The 13,651-nt window shown below is 49.5% G+C and overlaps 1 protein-coding gene across 3 annotated transcripts in view; it reads left to right on the top strand.

Moving 5' to 3' along the window:
* The first annotated feature begins 262 nt into the window (after nucleotides 1-262).
* LOC141520529 (scavenger receptor cysteine-rich type 1 protein M130-like) overlaps nucleotides 263-13,651 on the top strand; it is a 31,278-nt gene continuing 17,889 nt past the window's right edge. For all 3 annotated transcript variants that reach the window (XM_074232100.1, XM_074232098.1, XM_074232099.1), the window contains exons 1-6: nucleotides 263-439; nucleotides 1,106-1,195; nucleotides 2,973-3,293; nucleotides 4,897-5,217; nucleotides 6,346-6,666; nucleotides 13,306-13,620. In XM_074232100.1, coding sequence (XP_074088201.1) covers nucleotides 394-439; nucleotides 1,106-1,195; nucleotides 2,973-3,293; nucleotides 4,897-5,217; nucleotides 6,346-6,666; nucleotides 13,306-13,620 — 1,414 coding nt within the window. In that variant the 5' untranslated portion in view covers nucleotides 263-393. The remainder of the gene's footprint in view (nucleotides 440-1,105; nucleotides 1,196-2,972; nucleotides 3,294-4,896; nucleotides 5,218-6,345; nucleotides 6,667-13,305; nucleotides 13,621-13,651) is intronic.

Below are 13,651 nucleotides of genomic sequence, written 5' to 3'. Positions count from 1 at the left end.
GTTCATTGAAAGGAGTGAGATTTTTTCTTTAGTCAAGGTCGAACCTGGTTTCCTTTAGGTTTTCCTTCTTCTCCCCCCATCATTGATTCCCCCCTTAAACATGCCAGTATTGACATAATGGAGGAAAATGAAGAAATCAAAATATGAAAATTCATCAGAATTCAGTATGTTAGTTTAAAATTTCCTAATTCTTAAAAAAATCTGTGGGCCAAATTTCTCAATTTCCTCTTGTTGTTCCTTGTTCCATGATCAGGAGAAAGCAAGGATAAAAAGGAACATCAGCTCTAGGGGTAACTTCTCCTTTTGAGATACTGCTGTGCCTGTTTAGAGGGACCTGTCAGAGCTCAGCTGTGTCCCTTCTTTGGAAGACTGTGGACCTCATAAGACAGAGAGATGAGCAGAGCCACAATGTGGCTCCCTGAACCCTCCTGGCATGCAGGTAAAGCGATGCTTAAGTGGACTTGCGCGTGAAGGCATGGCTCAATGGTCAGTAAGTAGAAGAGGGAGGGATGGAAAGCGAAGACATCTATAGATGAAATAGTGGATGTGTTGGATCAGGGCTATAGGTAAGAGGGAGAGGAGTGGGGAATAAAATAAGGATAGCACCCTCTAAACACCCAAAGTTGACCTACAAGGAAGTAATGACCCTTGTCCTGAGTCCTGTATTTAGGGGCAGATGGTTGTAATGGGCCCCTTGAGAGTCCATGCCTTCAGTCTCATTTCTCAAAGCCCTTTCCTCTCTTTGTGCTCCAGAATTTGGCCAGGGGTCTGTAATCACTGAGCTTGGGTCTAAACTTCTCCCAGCCTAGGTCTATGTGTCTGTGCCATTCCTTTTTTTTTAGGTTTTTTTTTTTTTTTGCAAGGCAAACGGGGTTAACTGGCTTGCCCAAGGCCACACAACTAGGTAATTATTAAGTGTCTGAAACCGGATTTGAACCCAGGTACTCCTGACTCCAGGGCCGGTGCTTTATCTACTGTGCCACCTAGCCGCTCCGTGTCACTCCTTTTTGTTGAAGTAATAAGGTCTTCCTAGACCTGACCCTCTCATCTCACCAAGGCCCTGAAGTCACTCCAGTTCTACCTTGGTGTTTTCTCATCCCTACAGAACTTGGAAGATGCTGGCATCAACTGCCCCTGTGGGCTTGGGGCCTTTCCATCCTCTTGGTCAGTACCTGCTTCCTCAGCAGCTGTGTTGGTAGGTCCTGATTCCCATTTTCCAGGGACCCTAGAGCATCCCTTAGGGCAGATCAGTGAGACTGGTCCTGGTCTAGCACTGGGAAGCTTCCGGGGTACTTTTTTCTCCCCTGCCCTTTGTGATAGATTGCACACATGTCACCAGCTCCAATTTACAAGGTATCTTTTCCACCATCACAGTGCAACTGTTAGGTGGAAATAGCAAGCTAGGTCTCGGGTTCATTTGGCTCTTGGCTCTTCTCTGTTCTTGAGCCTTCCCCAGAAGTCATGCCTCCAGGACCTGAAAAGCCCACTTGCTTCTCCAAACCCTAAAAGCTTATGGTCATCTGGCAGAGGAAGAAAAGGATTGAAACAACTTACAAAGTTCCAGGAAAAATTCCCTGGGAAGGAAGAGGAGGAAAGGGACCATACATAGAGAGGGAGATCACAAAATGACCAAGGTCAGTGATTGCCTTAGAGACTCTTCAGGCCAAGGGCTGTAAAGGCTGCCCTTGCAGTGGGTTGAGGCCAGGAGGATCCTGGGAGTCTAGCATGATGAAAGTCATTCAGCAAAAGTCCTCTCCCAAAGGAGCTTGTGAAAGAAGTGGATTTTCTAATGTGTCTGTGGGCAGTCCTGGCCAGCCTTGGGTATGGGAATGTGCCAGTGTATTCTCACTTGCACCACCAGGGGCTGACCATTGCTTTATGCCTCAGTTTCTTTAACCTGCAAAATGAGGGTGTTAGACTGGATGATCTTTGAAGTTCTTTCCAGTACTAAATGTTTGACTCTAGGACCCTTGGTTTAAAGGGTGCAAAGTTATAAATGTCAGGAGATGGTTAAGGGAGAAAAGTGGGGGTTAGAGAAGCAGATCTGAGCTGGGGCATCATATTGGAGCTTCACCTAGTTTTTCTCCTTGCCTGGACCTGGAGCCTGAGATGGCTGGTAGAATTCAGACAACTTTCTGAATGAGCAGAGGGGACGAAGCACACCTGAGGGACCCTGGAAGATTTTAGTGTGGGGGCCTTGAGCCTTGCCCCTTCCCTCAGAGCCAGCTCTGTTACATTTGACTCCCCACCCCCACCCTGGGGTTCTCCAGAATGTGCTTTGGAGGGGTTGGGGGTTCTCTCTTCTCATGCCCACACATTGTGCCCCCACAATTTGGGGAGCGTTGTGACTTGCATTCCAATTCCACTGAGAGGCATATTTGCTTCATGTCAGGGCTGAGGTCTTCCCCAAGGCCCTCCTCCATGGGCCTGCCCTTTCCCCACATCACTTCAGTCTGGGGGTTCCCAGCTCAGCTCCTCCCTAGTCTCAGTCCAATCAAAGCCATGCTTCTCAGAATGGAGCTGTTGGTGTGGCTGGAGCCTCCAGTCTGGACCCCAGACTCCCAGATCCCTGTCCCTGGCACCTAGGCTAATTCTGAGAGTCTTTTCCTCCTTGCTCAGGGACCAAAAAGGATACAACCCAGTCATGATTCTTGGGCCCCATGATATGGCTGGGGCTGGAAGGAAAAGGTGCCTCTCAGGCTCTTGGCCTTGACCACCTGGGTGACTGCAACAGTCCTTTATCCCCTAATATGAAGGGAGGGAAGGGTCTTAGTGGGGTTCATCCAGGTGGTATTAAAGATTGCAGCTTTTCCAGTGAGGCAGCCCCCTGCACATGACTGGTCAAGCAGGTCCCCGAGCATAGTCGATGCCATCTTTGGAGGTCCAGGCCTGGGCTGAACCCTTCTAGAGCACAAGTCTGATCCCGTGTCCTCTAGACTCCCATGTGACTCAGGTCCGTGTCTCCTTTGCAGGGTATTTGGACCCAGAGGTGAGGCTGGTCAATGGGAGCAGCCCCTGTGAGGGCCTGGTGCAGTTGAAGATCCAGGGCCAGTGGGGGACGCTGTGCAGTGACAGCTGGAGCAGAAATGAGGTTTCTGTGGTCTGCAAGCAGCTGGGGTGCCCCTTTGGTGTCAGCAGCTCCAACTGGTCTAATATTAGTGATGTGTCCGGACGTTCGTGGTTGGGCAACGTTTCCTGCCACGGGAATGAGTCAGCCCTTGGGGACTGCAGGCACAGTCAATGGGGACAGCAGCCCTGCCCACCGAGGCAGGAGGTCCAAGTGAACTGCTTAGGTAAGACTCACCTGTCTCTTCCCACGTTCCCAGAGAAAGAATTCTGGGGGAATAAATGAATTCACTCAAACCCCTGGCTTCTGGACTTGACCTGGGGAGAGCTGGAAGCACTGAAGCAGTGCCCACCTCTGAGCATGTTGGGGAAGTCCTTCCTGGGTGCTGGCAGAGGGGCACTGCCATCCCTGGACAGTTGCCAGACTTCTCCCTTCCCTCATTTTCGTGAATCAGTCAGAGCAAATAGAAGAACAGCCACGATGGGTAAGGACGAAGCCCAAGAGCTGAGCCCTGATCCTCCTCTCCCAAAGCTAAACTTGGTAGGGGGGAGTCCACCTGGCCCAGCTGGCTGGATTAATCACCTTTCCTCAAAGTCTGGCCAGGTCAGAGGAACTTTATTAGGGAACCAAAAGAAAAATAAAGTGCTAGGAAGAAGCACCTGAGGGAGGGTGGCACCACCAACAAAAGACCCTGACCTTCTGTCCTCATGGCCAAGCTGCTATCCCCTTGATTAATTCTAGCCCCATCTCAGAGGAGATGGAGAGGAGAGTGATTTGCAGTGGGAGGGGAGGGCTTAAGAGGAAGGTCTCAGGTGGGATTGAGGAGTGCAGTAGATGGAAGGGAAAAGTCATGAGAATTGGAGGGGGGACACAGTGTGCAGAGCAGATGGTAGACTATGAATTGGGGGGGGGGGCAGAGAGTGACCTGATGGCAGCCAAGCTCTGAGAAGGATGGGGAGGACCTGAGGGACATTGGAATGTGACTGGCCCGAAGTTGGGGATATAAGGTGTCACAACCTCCTTGCTGTGAGTGATGGGAAGCTGGGTACACCAGAAGATGGGGGGCCTGGGTAAGAAGAGATGGCAGCTCCAAGTTGACTCAGGGGAGAGGGGAGGGTGGGATAGACTGGGACTGGGGATCCCACAAGGCCCAGTCCTGAATCCCATGGGTCCCTGGATCCCATGTTGGGGTAGGTGACAGGGCAGGGCCAGGTACATTCTGCACCCAGGGGTGGGCCCTTGGGACCAAAGGAGATGCTGCTTGGACAAAGCATTGATCCCACTGCCTGGCAGATGTCTGATGCTCTTCTTTCTTTATGGGCATGATGACAGAGTGAGGCTGTGCCCAAGAGCTGGGTCTAGACATGCCAGAGGTCTCTGCAGAATTCATGGGTTTAGGTGGGATAGCCAGGCAACCCTGGGAGAGAGAACTCAGGGGACTCTGATGCTCCCCTGAAATCCATAAGAGTTCAGAAGCTGGAAGGATCCAGGCTGAAACAAGATTCTAGAAGGGATCCATGGGACAGAAGATATGGGATTAAGGTTAGGGTGTGAGATTCCAAGAAGGATAGGGGAGAAAGACTGGAGTCTCGGGAGGAAGAGGAAGATTGGCTTGGGCAGGAGGGGAAGGGAAAGGAATCCCAGGTGCTAACTCCGAACCAAGCTCTCTGTTTACTTCCCATGCAAAAGGTCCAGAGAATTTGGGACTCTGGTCACCTGCAGCTCAGATTCTTGTGTGTGTATAAATATGTTAGTGTATGGGAATGTGTGTATGTGTGTATCTTCCTGATACATATTCTCTGGTGACAGAAGCTTTGTCCCTGTCACAGATGAAGCTGCCCTGGAGGTGAGGCTGACGGGAGGCCCGAACCGCTGCACTGGACTTTTGGAAGTGAAGTACCAGGGTCAGTGGGGCACTGTGTGTGATGACCACTGGGGCAAGGAGGACTCTGAGGTCGTGTGCCAGCAGCTGGGCTGTGGAACTGCTTACCATGTTCAGCGGCCGCTGGGTCCAGGTGTTGGGACTGGCACCATCTGGATGGATGATGTTGCCTGCCATGGCAATGAATCGGCACTCTGGGACTGTCGCCATCTTGGATGGGGGCAGCACAACTGTCACCACAATGAGGATGTGGGGCTGGTCTGCTCAGGTGAGGCCCATGGGGGATGCCACCCCCCAAAGCAGACTGTGTGCAAGACAGGGAACAGGGGCAGGGCCCTCAGCATTTCCCTCTCTAAGCGGCCCTAACCACTTTGTCCAGGCCACCCCCAGTCAGGGCAAGGCCCAGCTCCCCGGTCCTGGGCCTTCCCCCTCCAAGCCCAAGCCTGGGGGGTGGGGCTGAGCTCCCCTCCTTTTGAGTTAGTTGCTCTGCCCTGGGAGCTCAGATCGTCTCACCTGTCCTCTCACTCAATTTCATTGAGCTCCAAGAGAATTTATTCAACAAACTCCTTCCCAGGGCCTACAAACTGTGACTCCCAACTAGGGGCAGCTAAGTGGCGCAGTGGATAGAGCACCACCAGCCGTGGAGTTAGGAGGATCTGAGTTCAAATCTGACCTCAGACACTTAATAATTACCTACCGTGAGACCTTGGGCAAGTCACTTAACCCCCCCCCCCCCCCAAAAGATGCTGCTTTCATTCCAAGCTGGACAGACTCCCTATGTCCTTGGGAGTCAATCTGTGCCAGTGCCACTGGACCCATTGTTCCCATGGTCTTGCCTTTGTCTCACCTTTCCTGCACCTTTCCCCTCCCATGCCAGGTCTCTTTAGGTCCCAATATGTCAACTCTTGTAGGAAACCTGCTTGGTGACAAATCTGATGAAGCCACCTTCTCTCCTCCCTAGTCCCACCCCTTTGAAGGACAGATTTTGTATTTTGGCCCTACAGAGGGCCAGGGCAGATCCATCCCAGTCTCTGGGTGGCCAATCCATAAGAGATACTTTCAAAGGTTTCTTGGTTGGTAGACTGATTAAGGACTGTCAGACCCAGACTTTGATTCTGAGCAGCAATCCAAGGAAGGCCCCAATGGAGAGCCAAAGGTCCCTTGCTCACCTGGTCCAGCCATACCCTGAGCCCTGAGCCATCTGGGGCTGGCAGAGCCTCCACCTCACCAAACACTTCTGAGGTGGAGCCCATCTTCACACCAGAACCCTAGGGAGCAGTTCTTTCTGACCCTTAGGAGACCTCCCTGGGCTCCCCTCCTGTGCCCCTCCCTCCTCCCTCCGGTCCAGCTGACCTCCCTCCTTGCTCACCTTCCTCTCTCCCTGGCTCTCTTGTAGAAGGAGCTGATTTGGAGCTGAGACTAGTCGGGGGAACAAGGAATTGTTCTGGGTTGGTGGAAGTGAGAGTACATGGCCAGTGGGGGAGAATCTGTGATGGCAGCTGGAACCAGGATGTGGCTGAGGTGGTGTGCCGCCAGCTGGGCTGCCCCTCGCCCCAGAATGCTGTCAGCTGGTTTGATGGAGGAGAGGAGGTCAAGCAGATCTGGATTGGGAATATTCGCTGCCAAGGCAATGAGTCAGCCCTTTGGGACTGCGACTACAACGGATGGTCCAGCTACAGCTGTGGGCCTCAGAATCATGCTAAAGTCATCTGTTCGGGTAAGACATCTGGGCAGTGGAGGGGAAGGAGGGTGGAGATCCAATTCAGCCCCAGATGCTTCTGAATTGTGTGACAAGGGGCGAGTCATTCACCCAAGTTTCCCCAGCTATAAAATGGGGACTAGTGCTAGCAGCTACCTCCCAGAATTGTGGTAATGATGATCAAGTGAGATAATATTGGCTAAGTGCTTTGCACAGCTTCTAATGCATCTAAGTGCTAGCTATTCTTATCATGATTCCAGTTGGGATTCTTTCTGAGCCTCTTTTCTCCAAGCCAGGGGTCAATCTTAGAATTCTTTCTGGGGTTGAAGAAGAGATGCTGTGGAGAGAATCATTTGTCTTTTGAGTTGCCTCTTTCCATTGAGCAACCATTTTTTCCCTGCATCTCCACCTCATAGACAGAGGATGAGGTCATCAAGAGAAAGATGGGTTTTGCATCAAGAAAATAAAACCAAAGTCAAGGTCAGAGCATTTGGCATCAACCCATTCTAGAGAGAAGGAAGACAGGAGATCTAGCAGAGAAGTGACATTCTGCCCATCTAGGCAGAAAGCAGCTGGCAGAAGCCAAGGGCAAGAGAATAGTCAGGAGGACAGAGAAGTCAGAGAGGAGGAATGACCAGAAAGGTCCATGGCTTTATTTATTAAGTAATTATTGGTAACCATGGCGAACCATGTGGGCAGAGCTGGGGGTTCAGAAGCCAGATTGCAAGAGGCTGAGTTGAAAAGAAGAGAGCGAGACATTTTCAAGAAGCTTGAGTGTGAAGGGATAGAGAGGTTGAAAGGTGGAAGGATCAATTGAAGACTTTGTAAGTCTAAGGACAGGTGGGGAAAGGATCTGGTGAAAGAGCAGAGGATGGAAATGGAAAGGTTTAGGGATGGTTGAGAGAGCTCCTAGGAAAAAGGAGGAGGTATGGGACCAAGAGGACAGGAACAGGGTGAAAGTCTGTTGAAGCCAATGTACAAGATTTGGATCACTCTCTTTAGTCTTTTTAGATAGTTTCTCCTCACTGGATGGAAAACAACATACTAACTCTCCCTGCCAGCTTGGGTCACCTGCAGAGGTGACATGCTCCCCTTTTATGTCTTTATTCAAGTCATTGATAACATGCCAATGGTGGACCCCTGGAGCCCGCTCCAGGTGACTTCCCTTCAAATTCCCAGTCTGTCTGTGATGGAGACTTCTCCCCATCATCAGCTGTCCTCAGTCCAGCCATCTTCTCATTGACTTTCTCCTGGTTTTCAACATGGTGCCATACAATTTTGTTTCCCAATCATTTCTTGCCTCAGCTAATGGTTCCTGATAGGTTGTGGTCACTCAGTGACTCACCTTTGCTTCCATTATTTATTTTCCTAATGTGATTTCCTCAGTCAGTCACTTACTATTTGTTAAAGTCCTTCTATGTGCTAGGTTACCTAGTAGGGGCTCAGCAATACCTAACCCTGCCCTAAGCCTAAAACAGAGACCCTGCTTATGGTCAACTGAGGAAAGCGATATGCCCTCAGCGAGTCCCTTCACCACTGCTCATCTCAGTTTTCTCACCTAGGACAGAGTTATCCCCCATGTCTCCAGGGCTTTTCGCAAGGTCAAACAAGTCATTGTCAACCCTGGCACAATATTATTAGTGTTGTGATTATTATTGACAAAAGAGCTAGATCCAGTTTCACGTTGAAGGATTGGAAAAGGCCTCCCGCCCCCTGCAGAGTCTTGAAGGAAGTCAGAGAATCTAAGAGGTGAGGGGGGGATGGGAGAGGGGTAGCCAGGGAAAATGCTGGGAGCCAAAAGAAACAGCAGGGAGGGACACCAGGATCCAGGATTGAAGAGCAGCTGTGGGGAGGGAGGTGGAAGAAGACTGGAAAGGGAGGACAAGGCAGGGGAAGAAAGGCTTTGAAAAACAGAATTTTTTATTTGATCCTGGAGTTGACAGAGAGACACCTGGAGTTTATTGAGTATGGAAGTAACAAGATCAAACCTGTACAATTGGACAATTGAATGGAGGATATATTGAAGTGAGGGGAGACTTGAGGCAGGTAGACTCTCCCCTCCATCAACTATTATAATAGTCTACATATGAGGTGATGAGGGTTTGCACCTGGAAGTGTACTAGAAGAGAAGGGGGTATATTGAAAAGATGTGACAAAGGGGCAACAATTGAGTGGATATGGAAGTGAGAGAAAAAAATGAAGCATTGAGGATAAGCAGGACGGTAGGAGGGGGAGGGTTTGGGGAAAGTTCACGAGTTCTCTTTTGGATTGTTGGGTTTCAGAAGTCTACTAAACATCTAGTTCAAGATATCTGAGAGGCAGTTGGAAATGAGAGATTGGAGGGCTGCAGAGAAGTTGGGTTTGGATGAATCAATCTGAGAATCATTCGAATAGAGATTTTCAGGAAAAGGAGTGTGTATTGATTAAGTGTATACTATGAATCAGACAAAAAATGGCATGTTCCCAACGATCTTGGGGGTGTAGGTGATAGTATTTTCCTCATTTTACAGATGAGGAAACTGAGGCAAAGGTTAAGTAACTTCCTAGGGTCACCCAACTAACAACTGGGTTTGAACTAAGGTTTGAACTAGGCCAGGTTTGAACTAAGGCTTCCTGACTTTTGGTCCAGAGCTCTAACCACTGTAATACTTAGTTGTCCACCTTTGATACCATCTCAGAGCTCCTTCCATCTTTTCTACCTGTCTGACAAAATCTGCAAAACACTACCTCAAGTCTCCTCAGTCTCATCTGTCCCTGGCATTTTAGCTTTCAGAATTTCTCTCCCTTCTTGGCTCCCCCCAGCAGCCATGGCATTGGGCCCTGGTTCAGACCACTGCTGTTTTTGTCCTTTCTGGTCCCAGATTCTCCAAAGGGCCAGCTGGCTGCCCGCCCCAATGGTTCCCCTTGCTCCCACCCTAGACCTGAGGCTCACAGGATCTGAGAGCTGGGAGGGAACTTCCTGATCATCTAGGCTCACCATTCCATGAAGGAATGCCTATAATAAACCAGTCACCTCCCAGGAGGGAAATCTGACCACCTCTCAAGGGAGTCTGCTGTCTCTCATGGGGAACAGAATCTTCCTGATATCCAATCAAATCACTGAAAACTTGGCCCACTCTCCCTCCCACCCTTAGAACCATTGAAGACAGGAAAGATGAACTCCTACAGGTCTAAGAAAGGGGAAAAGTGTGACCCCAAGGTGCAGGGAAGGGTGACCTTTGATCCCTTAAATGGTGGTTAGCAAATGTAAAGGTTGGAAAGCATCAGTCTTTGGGAAAGAAGGAAGCAGAAGGCAGGGCAGTGTCAGAGCAGTCAAGGAAGGAGGGAAATGTGAGGCCTGGAGAAGTGATCACACCAGACATGTCCCTAGTGCTTCATTTGCACCTCCCAGAGACTTAGGGGTTTAATAGGCATATGACTGGGGAGCAGACCACTAAGGAAAACTCATCACTAGGAACTTAGCTACTAGATGGGATGTGAATCTGGCTCTTGCTATCTCCAAGCCTGGTGTTTAGTCCCACATGGGAAACCTAAGGATTCAGTGTGATGAGGTACCAGATGTCCTTAGAGAGGACTGGGTAGAAGCTTTTTTGCAGATTATTGGAGAAGTTGAGCACCCCTCCTTGCCCGAAGTCCCTTTCATCTTTTAGAGGGAGCCAATTCTTAGACCTTGACCGAGTTAGGAATTTCATGGGGAGCTAAGAGGTGTTTTCATTTGGCAGTTTCCTTAGGAATTCACAAATTCACATTGTATCACTCAGTGGGGTCTTTAATAATTTTATTGAACATTTAATCTGGGTCAGACAGCCTGTGTGACCCCTCTGATGGAAGAAATGATCCCAATTCCCTAGCCTACAGATGGCCAGGTAGCCTGTGCCCACCCTCTCCTAGGGCAACCCTTTCAGTTGGGATCCCCAGCTTTAAACTGATAATTTCCACATCTCGATACTGGCTTTGTCCTTGGGGACCCTGAGGGGAGCCCTCCTACATAGGATAGGCCTTTCACTCCAACTCTTCCTTGGATTGACTTGAACTTGACCACTCTTCTGCAGGCTCACTTCAAGGGCTTTCCCCATCCTGATTGTCCAATTCTCTAGCTTATGGCATCAAAGTAGTGTGGAAACCAGAGCAGGAAAAGGAAGTTTGAAACTTTTCTCCTTCACTAACTGAGGAAGTCACTTCCCCTCACTCTCAGCCTCAGTCTTGAATCCACTCAAACCCCCAGATTTTCCCATTTTCCCTTACCAGCTGCTTTGTTAGGTCTTGCATTTGTAATGTTGATTTTTTTGGGACAATAGTCAAGAGTTTACAGTCATCCTGATTGATTTTATCTTAGAGTTCAGCCTAGAACACTCTACTGCCAAGACTGTCTTTCAACTCATACGTTAAGCAAATCCAGATCATGGAGAACAGTGCCAACCAGTCTGGGGCCAAGTGGGTGATTACTGCCACAGCCCCATCCCACTTGACCTGGAAACTCTGATTTGTTACATTTCTGACTTGGGTTGGTTCTCCCCTCCTTAGGCAGCTTGGTGGAGCCCTTTCCTCTTCTCCTGGGACTCCCCACATGGTGCCGGGCTTGGAGGAAACACCTGACTGATCCAGGCTGGAACCTCTGAGTTCAAGTAACCCCACAGCCTCAGCATCCTTGGTAGTGGGGACCTAGGCCTGCACTGCCAAGCCAGCTGGAAGGAGCCCACAGATAATTAAAAGCCCACCATCAAATGGGATTTTCATTGTAAAACAGAGCATAGTGTATGCAGTAGGTGCTAATAAATGCTTATTCCCTTCCTCCTGAACCCATCTCCTACCACCAGGACACCATCCTGTCAGACTTGAAATTTGTTCCTTGCTCTTTCTAGATGGTCTTTAGCACCATTTGACCCTCCCTGTCTCTGAGGGCCATTCTCCACTCTCCTCCCCCTACCCCCAGTCTGTTTCTTTTCCTGAGGCTCTTCCTACCCTGAGCCAACTTCCAGACAGGAGTTTCACTCCTTCCCATCTCAGTACCACCAAATCTACTTCCTTGAATTAGAATCTTGGGACTTTTCCTTGTTCTTTAAATAATGGGCCCTTACTGGGCTCTGACAAATGAAGCCAGTGGTTATTATTGAGTTTTTCCTTGAAGACATCTGGGTATCAATTGCCCTTCCTTTTCTGTCTGTGGAGCCCAGCTCACTGGGCAGAGGGAGTGCCCTTCTCCTTGCCCTCTCCTTTGCAAAGTTGATGCCCTTTTGCCAGATGGATGTCTCTGGGAGAATCCATTCTAAGAAGTGTACTATCTCTGTCTGTCATGCCTCTGTCTGTGGATGACATGCTCCATGTCTCCAAACCCCACCCTCTTGACCAGCTGGTGACCTTCCCATCTCCACCATCATTCAATGTGCTTTTCCTAGCTGGAACCTGAGCCATCTTTGGCCGCTAGCTCAAGACTTCACAATCTGTGACAATGCCACTTGTTTGGATGAGGCTTGAAAGGTGTCCTGGATACCCTTGGAGATGCCTCAGCCCCATCTTTAGCTCTTAGCCAACCAACACACCCCAGTCTTGGTGCTCCTGTACAGTTGGGATTGTCATCCTCTGCATCTGGTGCTGTCCCCTGGGGTCTTCTGGGCTCTCCTTCATCACGGGTGGCTTTCTCCTCAGAGCATTGTCAGGAAGAGCCTCCAATTCTGTTGTTTGCACCCTCTATGTGGTGGTTCTTTTCCTTCCTCTCCTCTTCTTTGAGACCCCAAATTCCTGACCTCCCCCATTCAGATCCTTGTTTCCTTTCCTTGATATTCTCTTCTGGTCTGGAAGATTTCACTTTCCCTAATAACAAGAAGTGGGAGGAGAGATCTCTCCATTTCTTTCAACTCCTCTTCTAGGAAAGAGATCAGTCAGTCAGTCAATGTGCATTTATTAAGAACTTTATGTATGTCAGGCCCTGGTATTAGCCCTGGAAATGCCAATGGAGGCAAAACCAAAGACAGTGCCTGTCCTCAGCCAGTTTCCATTCCAATGGAGGAAGACTGTCCATAAAGGAACAGTCTCTGGATAGTGCCCATGTCACCCTCAGGGCAAATGCTTTCATCTCTCTTGGTCTCCCCTTTCTTCCTACACCTGGTAATTCCACTGGGAAAGTAAAGGAAATGTCATTACCCAATCCTCCAAAGGCATTTAGAGGAGACTTGTCGAAGCTCCATGGCCCACCTTTTGCACAAACTGACCATTTAGAGACTCTGGTTAACTCTGTTATGGTATGGCAAGCTTATTCCATGTGAAAATTCTCTGTCCCTAAACTAGAAAGAAGCATCTGTCAAGAGGGAGGAGAGGGTCAGCTAGATGGCTCAGTGGACAGAGTACTAGCCCTGGAGTCAGAGGATCTTAGCTCTAATCCAACCTCAGACACTTACTGCCTGGGTGAATTTGGGAAAGTCGCTCTACACAGATTACCCCAAAAACAAAACAAAAAGAAGAGAAGGAAGAACATCTAGTCCCTATTGTGAACCAGGCCACACATAATTAGGAAACTCACCTGAAGTACCAGGACTTGACAGGGGCTCTGATTTTCATGTGTGTGCATGGTGGTGGTGGTAGGGTGGATCAAGGATGGACAAGGTTCTAAAGGTCTCTTGGAGATCTTTTATGTGACCTAAATCTCTCTCTCCTTTGCAGGTAAGGAAGATTTGAAACTGAGGCTTGTTGGGGGTGGCAGTCAATGTGCTGGCACTGTGGAGGTCCAGATGCAGGGACTGATAGGCACAGTGTGCCATTCTGCAATGAGCATGGAGGCAGCGACAGTGATTTGTAAGCAGTTGGAATGTGGGTCTGTTGTCAGCATCTCCCATGAGGATGGCTTTGAAGAAGTGATGATGCACAGGGGTCTCAATGACATCACCTGCAATGGATCTGAGGCATCTTTTTGGGACTGCAAGCACTGGAGGTGGGGAACGGAATTCTGTAACACCAGATCGAGACTCATCTGTTCAGGTAGGTCTTGGTCTTTATAGATAGGCACAGT

The sequence above is a fragment of the Macrotis lagotis genome, chromosome 4 (assembly GCF_037893015.1).
Source record: "Macrotis lagotis isolate mMagLag1 chromosome 4, bilby.v1.9.chrom.fasta, whole genome shotgun sequence".
Taxonomy (NCBI): Eukaryota; Metazoa; Chordata; class Mammalia; order Peramelemorphia; family Peramelidae; genus Macrotis; species Macrotis lagotis.
Note: the sequence above shows the minus strand (reverse complement) of the source record. Positions and strands in the feature narration are given on the sequence as shown.